Here is a 15,084-nt window from a genome sequence, read left to right as displayed (position 1 = left end):
GTGCGATGGCAGGAATGCGGGTGTCGGGCCCGGTGCGATGGCAGGAATGCGGGTGTCGGGCCCGGTGCGATGGCAGGAATGCGGGTGTCGGGCCCGGTGCGATGGCAGGAATGCGGGTGTCGGGCCAGGCCCTGCCCGTGACGGGGCTCCCGGGCCCCGGCTGTTACTCTGGGAAATGAAAGAAGCACAGTTCCTCGGGGGCGCTGCGGCGAGGGCGGACTGCGCTCCTGCCCCCAGGCGCTCCCCTGCCCCGAGAACAGGCGTCCTTTCAGCAGCCCCGGCCTCGCCGGAGGAATTCGCTGCCCCGGCCAGCGCCGCCGGCGCGGGGGAAATCGCGGCGTGTCTGGCATAGCTGCTCCGGCTGCGCTGACCGCAGCGCGTTCCACAGCCCCAGCCAAGGCCTGCCCCTCTCCTCCTCCTCCTCCCGGGCTCGGGGGCAGCGCCTGGTGTCCCTACAACTCGTGTGCTGCAGGCACGACCAGAGCACCGGGCTGAGGTGTGAGAGCTGGGCTGTGCCTCCCTTGGCCCTTGTGTCATGTCCGAGTGTCCCTGCCCAGCATGTCTTGGCCCTGCCAGGCTCTGCTCCCACACAAGTCGAGGCAGCCCCTCTGTCATGAGCCCCCCGTCCTCATGGGTCACAGCCCCAGGGTGGGATTTCTGCTTGATAACATTTGCCCTGGATCTGGTGCAGGGGAACCAGCACTTCACCACACCCCAGCTGTGCCAGAGTGACCCCTCAGTTCCCCCGACGCGGTGCCGTGGGACTGCTGCTGGCCCCTTCCTCTCGCCCGCTCGGGCTTCTCCCAGAGTGGGGGAGCCTGGTTGAGGGGGGTGCAGGCAGGGGGCTGGTGTGGGGCCAGCACTGTGTGGACAGGGGGACTGCCTCACTCTACCATCCAAGGGAGTGCAGGGGCTGGCCAGGGGATGCTCCCACACTCTGTGCCAGAATGTGCCAACCAGCCCTGCAGCACGAGCTGTGCCACGTGGGGCAGAGAAGTGCCAGCAGCCACTGGGAAATAGAACTAACAACTTTATAGAGAAAATAAAATTACAACTGAGAGATGGGGTATGAGCCACCCCTGGGCAGCGCTGTGAGCCGGGGGTACCCTCACCATCCCTGGGGACCAGGGGCTCTTGAGGCCAGGCAGGGGAATCGGTCCCTGCATGGAGGGTGGGTCCTGGGACCAGCGCAGGGGTTGAGCTGTGGGGAGGGATGTGGAGTGAGAGGAACCAGGGCTGAAAGGGAGGAGTGGGAGGTGGGGTACTGCTGGAATGGGAAGGACTGAAGCGGTGGGGGGTGCAGGACCTCCCAGACCGTACCCGTGTGCCGCAGCCCAGGGAACGTGGGCACGGTCTTCTGGCCAGTGGTTGGGGTGGCGGCCCCAGGCTGGGAGGTGCAGGTGTCGGTGCCTCCAGCACCAGCCCCCCGAGGTGGGGAAGGGCAGCCGGTGGCAAGTCCTGGGCAGTCCCCAGCAGCAGCAGTGCTGGGCAAGAGGCCTCCCTGCCAGCCCCCAGGGGCTTCCTCCCACCCGTACGGGGTGAGGGAGGGAGATGCCCATCTCTCTGGGGTCCGGGGCCCTATGAAATCTGGTTGTTGAGCTGACCTGGGTACTGCTCAAACCGCTTGTTGGCCTCCTCGCTGAGTGCATCTCCTGCGGGCAGAGAGAAAGAGCTGTCAGCTCTGGTGCTGCAGGTCACCCATCCTGCTAGCACCTCCCCTCCCACGAGAGCTGCCCCCAGAGCCCCAGACCCTGCCCACCCCCATCCCCACTGCCTCCTGCAGCCACATCGCTGCCCTTCTCCCAGGGCAGCCCTGCCCACGTGCCCTCGCCCCTGGGCCGTGTCCTGGGCGTTACCGATGTGGCAGCTGTGCACCCAGATGCGGTGCCCGTCGTACTTGCAGTTGCATTTCATGGCGTTGTTGGTGAAATCACTTTCTGCCACCTCGAAGTTGGGGTTGATCACAACCTGTGGGGCACTGACAGTGAGGGCACAGCCCCCTGTCCCACACCTTCCCAGCCTCAGTGAAGCTGTGCTCAGGACATGAGCCCTGTGCCCCAGCCCCACAGGATGTGTCTCCCCAGCTGCCCTGGATGTGCTGAGGGCTCCGAGGAGCCACTGTGCTGGGGTGGCTCCATCCCTGTGCACCGTATGCCCATGAGCAGCACTGCTCAGAGCTGGAAAACTCATGCAGAAGCCTGTCTGAGCAGCCCTGCGTGTCTGTGGGCATGAGGACAGGCACTGTCCTACAGCAGCACACCTGCCAGCCCCACCCAGTGCCAGCAGGAGAGAGGGCCAGGTTGCTGGGGCATGTGGAGATCTGGGGCGTAGGGGCAGAGGGTGGGGGTGCACATGGTAGGGTAGCAGGAGGGGCTGGGGCGGCTCAGGTCCAGCACCTGCAGGATGTAGTTGCCTGGCTTGACATCAGTGATATCGATCCACTGGCAGTCGATGTCATGCCGGTACAGGTCCCAGCAGCCCACAGTGATGCCCTGCTCCCCGAAGTTGGCACACTCGTACCGCTTGGCCACATCTGCAGGCAGGAGGAGATGCAGCTCATCCCTGCTGCAGCTCCCCTCTGTAGCCCCTGTGATGCCCACCCAGTCTGGCCCCAGCAGCCTTGTGAGAGGGACACGGGCAGGGACGGTGCTGCAGGGCCCTGTGTCACTCACCTTCCTCGCACTCGGTGTCCTCCAGGCAGAAGCTGGCCTTGTGTCCCTCAGCCACCTTGGTGCCGTTGGGGGTCAGGATGTCGTAGTGGGTGAAGATGTCCATGCTGTGGTAGTGCCTGCAGGAGCGAGCCAGTGCCTGCTGACTGGAGCCTGGCAGAGGCAGAGACCCCCAGGGCAGAGGAGACTTGCCCTGCCCTGTGTCAACCCCCCACACCACCTGGGTGAGGGCCTGGCCCCTCACCACCAGGAAGGTCCCCCCAGCCCCTGCTCGGAGGCCACAGCACTGTGAGTTGGGGCAGAGCTCTGTCCTGCCCTGGGAGCGGACACAGCTGTCCCCAGGCAGATGGCCCAGGCAAGCAGAGGGCTCAGCCACAGGGCCCAGCCTACAGCCCTGTCCCTGCCCACTATGAGGCCTCCAGCCCCAACACTGCTCCTTCAGGGACAGCCCTGAGCCAAACAAGGGGCAGCAATGGTACCTCACTCAGTGTCAGCCTCAACTAGCGTTACCCTCACCCGGCATCACTCTCACTTGGTGTCACACTTACACAGTGTCACCCTCTCTCAGTGTCACCCCTGCCCAGCATCACCCTTGTCCAGTGTCACCCTCACTCAGCCCATTGCAGCAGCACCATCACCCTCTCCCCGTCCCACCCAGGCTGTCCCTGCCCACGCCCTGTCTCTGCCTGTGCCACACACGCACCGGTGGCACTCGTGCCAGACCCAGGAGTGCCGGCCAGCCTTGGGGCGGAAGTCGGCACGGCCGTGGTTGTGGATCTGGGAGGAGAAGCGGAGCAGGCGGCGGTGCCCATAGGGCCAGTTGGCCAGGCGGGCCGAGCTGGAGAGGCAGTTCTCCTCGGCGGCGCAGTACAGCATGTGCAGCGGCCGGTCCTCGATGTAGGCCGTCTCCTGCACCAGTGGTGCGTGCAGCAGCAGGTCGGAGGCAGCTGGGAAAAGGCAGCTGCTCTGGGACAGGCCCCACTGCTCAGCGGGGTCAGGGCAGTGCCCAGTGCTGGCAGGGTTGAACTGGCCGGGGGGGACGCGGCCCCATCCGCCGGGCACGGGCTGACCCTGCAGCCCCTTCATCTGCAAACCCCACTGCCTGCAGCCTCTTTACCTGCATCCCTGGCCCCACAGGACTGTCATCCACAGACCCCAGTGCCCACAGACCCCACCACTCACAGCCCCCATTGCCCGCAGCACCCCCCGCCCGCAGCCCCCGTGGCCGCTCACTCTCGGAGCAGATGATGCCCGCGGCGAAGCGCGTGCCCGTGTTCCTGCAGCTCAGGCTGGCGCCGTGGTGCTGGCAGTGGCTCAGGGACATCTCGTGGCCGGCGCACTTCACCCCGCTCATGACCATCTCTGTCACATTGCTGGCGTCCCAGTACCACGTCTCCTGAGGAGGGGCCAGGCAGGGTGGGTGGCATGGCTGGTGGCCCGGTTGCCCCGATTCGCTCACACCCAGGTTGCAGCCAGACCCCCACCATGCACAGCCCTACCTATGCCCCAGGCTGCCCACAAGGGTCCTGTCCTGCAGCACGGAGTGGCCGTGTGCCTCTGTCCCCAGACAGCCCCACAGCTGTCCAGGAAGCGCCAGTGTCTGTGCTCACCAGGGCATCACCGGGGGCCTCCCCGCTGGCACCTACCGTCACCGCATGCAGGGAGTAGCCCAGGCCGAGCTGACGACAGGCCACCATGGCCTCCTTTGTGGTCCAGCCATCGCTGCAGACCGTGCCCCACTTACTGCCTCGCTTCACCTCCACGCGGCCCTCGAACACCGTCCTCCCGCCGGCCAGGCGGATCTGCGGGGAAGGCCTGGGGCCGTGAGCAGGCACCCTGTGCGTGCCACCTCCCGCCCATCCCCAGCCCTGTCCGTGCCTGTCCCCAGCCCCGTGAGCAGTGGTGGTGGCTGCTGGCTGCCCTGGCCAAGCTGGTGCCGGCACCTACTTGTAAGCCGTGGTTAGCGAATCCCAGACCCAGCTGGCGACAGGCCACCATCGCCTCCAGCGTACCCCAGCCTTCACCGCAGACCAGACCCCAGCGGGGCTGGTCCCTGTCGCCAGCCCCCACCGCCACCTCGACCCGCCCCTCGAAGCGGCTCCGGCCCCCGCTCAGCCGAATCTGCAGAGAGAGGCAGTGGCAGCATCATCACCATTACGGGTGATGCTCCCAGGACTGATGCAGTGACGCAGCCAGGGCTATGCTGTGGTGCCTGACAGGCCCTGGGCCAGGGGCTTCAGGCACATGGGGAGGGGGCAACCAGGAACTGAGCAGAGCAATGCACAGCTTTGGGCAGCAGGGAACTTGCTGAGGCTGGCAGACTGGGGGAAAGGAAATTGGTTGTGAGTTTGGGAATTGTCTCAACAGAGCAGGAAAAACAGTTCATTTTGAAATGGTATCATTTCAGAAATGACAGGTATGAGAGAGTTAAAAATCATTAAAAGCTCAAACTGAATGAAATGATGGGCCAGGGCAAATGAGAACAGACAGCTTCATTTGCTCGTTTCATCACAGGTAAAAAAATCTCTCTTGGTTGCCCACAGCGATTTTTTTTCTGATGTTTCTGCTGGGGAGTGGGCACAGGCTGGCAGCAGGGAGAGCAGCAGGGAGCAGCTGCCCCACATCACCCCTCACAGTGCCCAAAGTCCCCTGCAGCGTCCTCTCTAACTCCCCCTCATAGGGATGCCTGAGACTCCCACCCACAAAATCCCTCAGCTCCCAGGGCAGAGAGAAATGTATGGGGTGCAGAGGAGGAGAGACGAGGGGCCCCTCTAAAGTGGATCCCATGGGCCTCCCTCAGCTCCCCACTCTGGGGTCCCATTGCCAAGAGCCCCCCGTGGTGCGCACCAGGTTCTCGTAGCCCATGTAGGGGATGTTGCAGCGGACAGCTGCGTCCTCCGTGTGCTTGCAGTCCTCCTGCGTGATGTTCCTGAAGGGGCAGCTCCAGAGAGACTTCTCGGTGCCCTGGCACTGCACCTCGTTAAGGTGGATGGGTCCCGTCCCTGCCAGGGGTCAGCAGGACTCAGGACCCCATAACACGGGGGTAGCCGGGGCCTCCCTGTCCCCACGGCCGCTCAGCACGTCCGAGGGAGTTGGTGCACTCAAGCCTCCACAGCTCCTGCCTGGGGCAGTGCAGTTGAGGGGCCATGGTCCCCTCAGGATGCTCCATGTGCATCCAGCAGCCCAGTGCCCACGGGACAAGCCCAGCCGTGGCTCCCCCCAGCCCAGCAGAGCCCAGACAAGTGCCTCATGTGCAGCCCCAGGAGGGGATGCCTGGCCCCTCCGGCCCGGCACCCTCACCTTGGCCCATGCGTGCACCGGTGAGGGCCTCCTTGGCGCTGCCAAAGCCCAGCTCCCGGCACACCACGCTGGCCGACAGCAGGTTCCAGCGGTCGTCACAGATCGTGCCCCACTCGCTGCTCTTGAGCACCTCGACACGGCCCTCGCCGACCCTCGCACCGCCCTTCAGCCGGATCCGGGGCTGTGGGAGGGGACAGGGTGGTGTGGGACAGCGCGAACGGTGTGGTGCCGATGGCACGGCGGGGCACAGCACAGCCAGCGTGGCACTGCATGAATGGCGGGGTGCTGATTGCACGGCATGGCACAGCACAGCATGGCACAACACAGGGCTGGCCACGACTCCTGGGATGAACAGGGACAGGGCACCAGCCCCACCTCGTGCTCTGGAGCCAGGTACCCAGGGACCCACACACCCAGTCTGGAGTGCAGCCTGGGACAGAGCCCAGCCAGGGAGCAGTGTCTGGCTCTGGGCCACCACGGGACTTGTCCCCCCCCTCCACAGGGCTCACCTGGCCCTGCTGCTGCTGGCGCTGTTTCTTCTTGTGGGCATTCCCAGCAGCAAAGAGGGGCCCGGGCAGGCAGCTGACGACGGCGGGCATCCCGGCCCTGCAGGCAGCCGAGGCATTGCCTCGGTAGAACTCGAAGGTGCACATGGAGAGATGCACCTCTGTCCCTGTGCATGACACCGAGTGCAGGCGGTAGTTGAGCTGCTGCCGCTCCGTGAAGAGCCTGCAAGGAGGGAGGAGCCCTGAGCCACAGCCAGCGAGACCAGTGGAAGTGAAAGTGTCACGAGCCATCCTGCCTGCAGCTGCATGCGCTGCCTGTGCCCCTTTTACCATCTCGAGGGTGACATGTAGTGCTGGTCAGGCACCCACCCCTCACCAACTACCTGTCCCACATCCCCAGCAGCACAGGAACACGCAGGCTCTGGTGGGATTGCATGGGGCTCTTGGCTCTCAGGCTCTCTCCACTGGAGCCATTTACCTCTTCTTGGGCCCTACGTCCTCCCTGTGCTTTTGTTTAGGCTGAGATTTGGAGGCCAGCCTGGAAAACAGAAAACAACCATCACAGAGCCCAGGGCCTAAGGTGTCACTTCTGCCAGCAGCAGTGACACAGGGAGCACGGCCTGCCCTGGCTTCACTGGGGCTAACTGGGCACCTTGTCACACATGGGTGCAACAGCATCATGTGCTGCCAGCAGTGTGATACAGCTGCCCTCTGCAGCAATGATGCAGTTTCCTGCACACATCCCACAGGGAAACTGAGCTGGATGCAGCCACATCCTGCGCTGCCTTGTCACACAGCAAAAGATCAAACATCAGCAGCCACGATTTGATCTGTTGGGTGTGAGTGAGGTGTCTCTGTGTCCTCATCCAGACACCAGACACCCGTCACTGCACCATGCCCCCAGGGAGCAGGACACCTGGCAAGCAGCAGCAAGCAAGTGGCACAGGCTGTGAGTGCTCAGCCCGGGGCCACAGGGGCTGCAGCCTGGCAAGAACCTGCTGCCAGCGGAGGGAGTGGTCCAGGCACAGGCCAAGCTGTGGCCAAGCTTTCCTCTGGGAAGAGGAGGCTGCCCAGGGCCCAGTGCACACACAGTGTAGATGTGGTCCCAACATCCTCAAATGCTTTGCTTCCCTCAGAGAACAGAGCCAAAACCCCAGAGCCCACAAGGAATGAAGAGCAAAGTGGCCCAAAGCAGGGCAGGGGACTGACACCCTCAGGGACCAGGCAAAATCAAGCCTGGCCACTGGCCCCACAGCCCAGCAGCAGGTTGGTGTCAGCCTGCACAGCCCAGCGAGCCCCAGGACACAGCACGGGCCTGCCAGGAATTGGGATTCAGATGGCTGGAGGGCATCAGCCCATTCACATTCAGGAAGCCACATCTGGATCCTGCACCTGGTTCTGGGTCCCCAGGACAAGAAGACATTATGTACACAGCACGAGGACCGGGGGGAGCAGCAGGACAGCGGGGTGGCAGGGGAGGGGGGCACGGGCTGCTCCAGTCGGGGTTGCCGTGGGTCAGGGGCACTGCAGCAGCCGACCCCCACCTGTGAGGGGCTGCTTGGCTCTTCCAGTGTGGAGGGAAGAGCACAAGAGAAAACAGGCGTGACTGGAAATGTAAGGTTCAGGCTCGGGGTAAGGAAAACCTTTTCCCCGTGAGGGCTGTATTGCATTGGAGCAGAGGCCACAGGGCTGCAGGATCTCCATCCTTGGAAGATTTCAAAAACCAGCTGGATAAGGTTCTGGGCTGACCCATAGCCAGCCCTGCTCCATGCAGGCAGTTGGACCAGGACTCCCCAAGGTCCCGTCCATCCTGGATTAGCCTGTGCCCCACCTATCATTGTGGTTGCACAGCCCCAAATTGATCAGCCTCTGCAAAGCAGTGTGTGGGTTTCCAGAACCAGCTCCTGCTCTGGGCAGAGGGATGGGAGCCAATGGCAACCTCATGGAATCACAAAGCATTTTGACCAGTGCTGCAGGGGAAGGACCCACTCACTGGTAAAGGGGCAGTCAGCACCAAACCACCCAGGAAACAGCACACTGCAGCAAGCAGGACCTGCAGGTGGGGGTTTGAGGAGACCCCATGGACTGATCCTGCCTGGATTCCCATCAGCAGCTGCAGGAGCTGGCAAGGATGGCTGTTGGTGACACAGGCATGGGAAGGGTCACAATGAAGAGCTTGCGATGGCTGTAGGGCACCAGGGAAGGTGGTGGGACCAGAGCAAGGCCATGTGCTGGGGGCAGTGCAACATCTCCACGCGGCAGCGGGCTCAGGCAAGAGAGGTGCCATTCCACAGCCCCGAGAGAATGGGCTCCAGCTCACTGCACCCACCACCAAACCCAGCAGCAGGATTCAGGGATGGAGGGAAAAGGCAGCCAGACCATTCCCTGGGTCTGGCAGAAAGCCAGCAAGATCGAATAGGCAGAGGATGCAAGAGACCCCGAGCAGATGCGGCACTCGGGGCAGGCCCTGCCACACTGTGCCCAGCCCGCTGGTGCCCAGCACTGCTGAGCAAGGGCTCTGGTGCCCCTGCCAGCCCACCCCCCAGGGAATGGAGGGGTGTGCAGCCTTTCCAGCTTCCCCACTGCTGCTTTCTGCAGAAAGCAGCCCATTTCCACAGCCCTCCCTCCCCATCCACCAGGAGAGATAGCTCTGCTCCGAGGCCTCCTGCTCCTCACGGGGCTGCAGCACAGGATGCTGCAGCCCTCTCCACCACTCCCAGGGCATCCTGCTCACTCTGTGCCAGGACTCCTGCCTGGCGTGCAGCATGGGAACTGCTCTGCTTGAGGCATGGCCAGCCTGGGAGAGAGGTCGTCTCTCGTGGGGAACTGGGGAGCCCGGCACACACAGGCAGGTAACCCAGGGTGGGATTTGTCTTACTGGGCCAGCACAGCCCAGGCCCTCAGTCTGCTCCGTCCAGATCTGTTTGTGCCAGGATCCATTCTGATGGCAGAGACCAGTGGGGCCCGGCAGCCCAGCTCCACCACAGCTCAGCAGATGGGGCACCCCAGCCCCTTACCTGCTGCCTGGCCTCGGGCTCCGGCCCTTCATCCTGGCTGCTCGCTTCAGCCGCCTGCAGAGCAACACTAGAGCTGCCTGGTCAGGGCACACCCAGCACCAGGCACCACACTGGGCACCACTGTGACAGCGTGTCCCTGCCCCTCACCCAGGCCACAGTGCTGCTGGAGTATCCCAGCCTGCCTTGACTGCAAACCTCCCCTTGGGATGGGAACCCCCACACTCTTCATCAGAGGAAAATGATATTGCACCACTGCCAGGGAGCAAAAGCTGCTCTCTTGGAGTGGCCTCTGCAGTAGGGCATGAGGCAGGTGAGCAGCCACAGCCCCCCAGCCATGCCACGGACTCCTGGCTCGGTTAGTGAGTGCCCATATGGCCAGCTGGCACTCGGACTGGAGAGCAGCAGGAATGGGAGGGATTCTGGAGAGCCACAATACCCAAAAGTACAGCCCCCATTGTCCCCCCAGCACTGCCCCATGTCCCTGGCACCATCCCCAGCTGTGCCCCAGCCCCATGCCCCTGGCTATTCTCCAACATCCCACCTCCATGGGCTCCCTGCTGGCCTCACTCACTTGTAGAAGTTCCTGTTGACCTTCTTCTCAGCCGGGAAACCCATCATGCCGCAGATGACGCGGCTGTTGTGGCTGTCCCAGCCCTCGTCACAGATCTGTGCCCAGCTGTCCTTGTAGCGCACCTCCACGATGCCCTCTGTCACCGGCAGCTGCCGCCGGGCCCCCGACACCACCGGCCGCAGGCGGACCTCCTCCACGTGGCTCTGCTCTGTCTGCAGGGCTCAGGTCAGCCTTGGCTCACACTGCATCCCGCTGCCCCAGCTCCTGCCAGCCCACTCCCAGGGATGCTCTGAGGGTGCAGTCACGGGTGAAGCACAGGGATGGCCAGGTCCTGCATCCCTGCCGGCCACATCTAGTGGCCCTGGGTGGCCAAGGACCTGACCCTGTGTAGCCCATGCCCCTCATCACCCTGAGTCCCCAGGTGCACCTCCAGGGAGCACAACCAGGAAAGCCTCCTGTCACCTTGGGATCCTGCGCCACGAGGGAGAGTGCCCAGAGCACCCCACACCCAGGCACCCATCCAGGATGCTCTGTGGGAGCGTGGTGCTACCCACCCTGGCTATCAGCTTCCTCACCTCAATGACATTGGAGTCCTTGAAGCCTGGGATGCGCTCATCCTTGCAGATGACACCCGCATCTTCCTCATGGCTGCAGTCGCTGTTGCCCCAGCCCCGGTGTTTGCAGTCCCCGATGCTCTTCTCTCCTCCGGCACAGTTCACGTTGTCTAGCCAGATCCGCCCTGCCAGACACGGGCCAGGGGTGAGGGAACAGAGAAGGTGCCCAAGGAGCACAGCCAGGGACCACGGAGGTGCACAGCTGGACTGGGGCTCCCCCAGCACAAAGGCAAGGCCAGCAAAATGCCAAGACTAAAGCCCTGGGTGGGAGATCTGCAAATGGGGAGTCTCCAGCTCCCCAGGGGGCTGCTCTGACAGTCATAGAGCCCCACATAACATGCATAAAGCCCCATGTCCTGGGCTCTGAACAGCCCTCCACATACTACATCTCTACACCTCTGCCTACACCAACCCGAGCCCACCATACTGGCCCCCCTAAGCCATGCATAGCCCCGCAACAGCCCCTCACACCTGCACAGCAGCTCACATTCAAACATGTGAAGTTCCCAGTCCACTTTGCATGTGCATACAGACACACACACACACACACACATGCACACACACACGTGCACACACACGCACACACACACACACGTGCACAGACACACATGCACACACACATGTGCACACACGTGCACACACACACGAGCACACACAACGTGCACACACATGTGCACACACAACGTGCACACACACACGAGCACACACAACGTGCACACACAACGTGCACACACACGTGCACACACACACGTGCGCACACACACGTGCACACACACGTGCACACACACACGTGCACACACACGTGCACACACACACACGTGCACACACACACGTGCACACACACACATGTGCACACACACACACAAGTGCACACATGCACTGCTGGGCACTCGGCAAACCCGGGCCCTGTCCACCCCCACCCTGCCCCACCAGCAGCACATGCAGACCTGCTGGGGCACACACCTCGGACCAGGCAGTGCAAGGGCTGTGCCGGGGGCTGTGCCCACCACCCCGCTCTTACCAACGCCTTTGCCATACTTGGCGCTGTGGGCCCAGCCGGTGGCAGCCACGAAGCCGAGGTGCCGGCACAGCACGTGCGCGTTGCCCAGCGTGAAGTCGTCGTCGCAGATGGTGCCCCACTCGTCGTTGTAAAAAACCTCGACACGACCCTCGTTGTGCTTGCGTGGGTAACCGGCCAGACGAAACTTCAGCTGGGGCCCAGGAGTGTGCGTGGGGCCCAGGGGGGTGGGCTGGGAGCTGCCCACCCCCAGCCACACGCTGCCCAGCATCACCAGCAGCTCCCGCCATGCCCACGTGCCGCAGCCTCCCATGGCAGCGTGGCTCTGCAGGGGCAGAGAGGGTCAGGGCACGTGCACGCTGTGCTGGAACACCAGCCCCCCCATCCAGCCCTTTGCTGGCTAAACCCCCTGCCCAGCACCAGCACACCACGTGCCTTGTCCCTCCAGAGCCAGCCCGGTGCCCCCGCACACAGCTCCTGCACCGGTCCTGCGCCCCTGGGGCTGTCAGGGGCTCTGCCCAGTGCCCCCCACTCCACGGCCCCCTCTGCCAACAGCTGCTACTGAGCCCCCACCGCGCTGCCCGGTCACATCCACTGCACCGAAGGGCAGCGAGGACAGACAGGCACGGAGATGTGTGTCACCCTCAGAGGGGTGGCTGGAAGGAGGGGGATCAGCTGCCAGGGCTGAGGGAGTTGGAACAGTCCCAGGGCACAGGGAAAGTTCAGCTGGACCGACCAGGAGCTCGATCCAGCAAGAGAAGTGAATGGCTGCTGGCCCAGAGGATTCCAGTCCATGCTCTTGCCCTCTGTGAGGAGCAAGGCAGCCAAAGCATTCACATTCCTGTGCTGCCTTTCTCCATTACTCCAACAACATCTGTGGCTCCCTGAATACCTGAGGGAGATGTGGTATTCCTGCACCAGTCCCATCGCAAACAATAGTGAAAACTCTTCTCTGTGAGCTACCCTCCCTTCCTGGTGCAGCATTCCCAGGGACCCCATAGCCCAGGAGCAGCATTTCTGCACAGGCGCTGTCAGCAAGCTCAGGCCAATGCTCACCCAAGACCACCAGCACAGCCACCCACCCTCCTCCCACCACTGCAGTCCCATGCCACCCTTCCAGCCAGTCCCTTCCACAGTGGGAAAGCACACACCCCAAAACACCCCCAGGACAGACCCCCAGCAGGACGTCTCTGTGCCCCACATCCCCCCAAGCACAGATCCTGCCCGCCACACTCACACACATCGCCTTTGTCATAAGACAATATTAAAAAGCACCAACTTTTTAGGTCTAATTTATCTGCAGCATCACAGAGGAAGGAGAACAAATTCAAATCCTGACAATGCTCCCAGTTCTACACCAGATACAATGGTGGGAATGACTAAGCACTTAGTGCTTAGTTTAGTTGAAAAGGTAAAAGGTTGGACTTGATGATCTTGGAGGTCTTTTCCAGCCATATAGACTCTATGATTCTATGAAGCACAGCAGCCCCCTCAGTGCAATCACATCAGCACAGATCTGGCTCTCTCCTCTATCGGAGCTGGGGCACAGGGGACACCACAGAGCTGGTGGGGACATGGCACAGGCAGGAGCATGCACTGGCCCAGGCACCCGGGCCCCTGGGGTTGGTGGGAGCCAGCTCTGGGCTACCAGTACCTCTGCTGTCTGCTCTGGCACCATGAGAACAGCAGAGCCCAGCAGGAAGCGTTTGTGGGAAGGCAGCAGGGAAACGCTCTGCTGAACCTTTTACCCAGCCTGTCCTGGCAGGAGGAAGGGAGGGCGGGTGCAAAGAGCCACCCCAGCCCTGCCAACAGCTTAGGAAAGGGGGTTTCTGGGTATGGGACGGGAACGCTCCATCCTCATCTCCACATCACCTGGAAAGCAGCAAAGGGATGAGTTTACCACTCACAGAAGCAAAAAAACTTATTCTGCCCATCAGTCACCAAGGGGACATTGCCTTGCCCAAAGGAAGCATTATAAACCCCCAGAGCTATCCTGACACACAAATCTGGACCCCCTCAGTGCCAACTGTCACACACCTAGTGCCATGGGGAAAGCTGCAAGCACACAAGAACTGGAGCTTCCCCGGCTCTTGCCCTGAGTGAGCAGGATGCTCTGCTGCAGCTGTGGGCAGTCACTGGGCTGTTTCACAATGGGGTCAGTACAACCCTAAAGGACAGCAGCACAATTAATGCCAATCTCCTCAGTCCGGCAGAAATAGCCCGTGTCAGGAAGTGGGAATGGCCTTTTATGAGATCACAGGTTCAGTTAATTGGAGTAACTGTGTTGATACAACAGGCTGAGACTGGAAGGCATTCGATTCATCTTGCACCACCTTTTAATGAATAATTAGCACTCAACAAAATCAGTGCACCTTCTGCTAAGTGGATTAAAACTGGTCACCTGCTGGAACTAAAATGTGGTTACATGGGGAAGTCAGTCACCATTCTGTGGGCTTTCTGGTGAGGATCACATGTTTTCCAAAGTAAAACTGTGCCATGAGGAGGAAAAAAGTCCCCTCCTCGTACAGACTGCAGAGACAAAAACAGGGCGGGGAGCAGGGATGGGGACAGGGACAGACCTGGACAGCCCAGTAAAGCAGCATCGTGCAGCCTATACCCTTGGCTACAAGGAAAATTTAAGTCTGTGCATTGAGGAGCAAATCACGTAGGACCACAGACCAGAATGTGGCACCTTAGAAAGTGCTTGGGCAAAGCACTGAGTCCCCACTGAGACTCAGCAGCATAACCTCCAGGGTCTGTAATCTCTTCTCCCAGGTCCCAATTCAACTCTGCTCAGGCTCCGGTGCCCCTTGTTCCCACTGCACCTCCTCTGCCCTGGCACCTCAGCTCTGCCACTCACCTCGGAGTTTCCCAGTGACATGCCCTGCTCAGGTCTGTGCAGGCCAAAGCCCTTCCCGTGCCCAGCCCAGGACAGCTGCCGGGCTGACAGGGTGAGCTCCCTGCAGCACAGCACAGCTTCTTCCCTGTTTCTGTACCACCTCCCTCTCTGAACACGCTCCATGTCCGTGTCCCAGGCAGTCAGGCTAACAGGGCTCTCTTTGTCCACATCACTTTTTCCATTTTCGGAGGCATAAGCTGTGCGTTTGCTCCTCTCCAGCTGTGTGACACTGCCCGGCTGCTTGCTCCGCTGGCAGGCTTTGCTCCGGTCCTGCATGCTGCTCTGGATGGGGAGCCCACCCCAGCACCCCAACCATCCTGCTGCCAGCTGCCCACTCCAGCCAGGGACAATCTCTTCTTGGACCAGGGCTTGTACTGTGCCATGCTCAACATGCTGCCCCAGGCACAGATGCACAGCAGCACTCCACTGCAAGGGGAAAGGGCTCGGGAGGATGGGCTGGCTGGAGTGAGCACAGGGCGTGGGAGCCTGG

At 62.0% G+C, this 15,084-nt stretch overlaps 1 protein-coding gene across 3 annotated transcripts; it reads right to left on the bottom strand.

Annotated features, from left to right (window-relative positions):
* Nucleotides 1–1,474: 1,474 nt before the first annotated feature.
* On the bottom strand, nt 1,475–14,623 carry LOXL3 (lysyl oxidase like 3). Of its 3 annotated transcripts, XM_017839061.1 has the most exons (16): nt 14,556–14,623; nt 11,699–12,020; nt 10,639–10,802; nt 10,064–10,275; nt 9,493–9,546; nt 6,954–7,013; nt 6,479–6,698; nt 5,970–6,150; nt 5,517–5,671; nt 4,617–4,790; nt 3,903–4,065; nt 3,373–3,616; nt 2,673–2,788; nt 2,397–2,533; nt 1,857–1,968; nt 1,475–1,652 (listed from the first exon to the last, which is right to left on the bottom strand). In XM_017839061.1, the coding sequence occupies exons 1-16, from the start codon at nt 14,574–14,576 to the stop codon at nt 1,579–1,581; spliced, it is 2,409 nt and encodes an 802-aa protein (XP_017694550.1). In that variant the 5' UTR covers nt 14,577–14,623; the 3' UTR covers nt 1,475–1,578. The 3 variants fall into 3 exon arrangements, with proteins under 3 accessions (XP_017694550.1, XP_017694548.1, XP_017694549.1); XM_017839059.1 differs by lacking the exons at nt 6,954–7,013; nt 9,493–9,546 and having other exon boundaries at nt 14,556–14,621; XM_017839060.1 differs by lacking the exons at nt 4,617–4,790; nt 6,954–7,013; nt 9,493–9,546 and adding an exon at nt 4,316–4,471 and having other exon boundaries at nt 14,556–14,619.
* Nucleotides 14,624–15,084: the final 461 nt, after the last annotated feature.

Source organism: Lepidothrix coronata, unplaced genomic scaffold (genome assembly GCF_001604755.1).
Source record: "Lepidothrix coronata isolate B3197 unplaced genomic scaffold, Lepidothrix_coronata-1.0 Scaffold372, whole genome shotgun sequence".
Taxonomy (NCBI): Eukaryota; Metazoa; Chordata; class Aves; order Passeriformes; family Pipridae; genus Lepidothrix; species Lepidothrix coronata.
The sequence above is the reverse complement of the archived record's forward strand: the minus strand, read 5'-3'. Positions and strand labels throughout refer to the sequence as shown.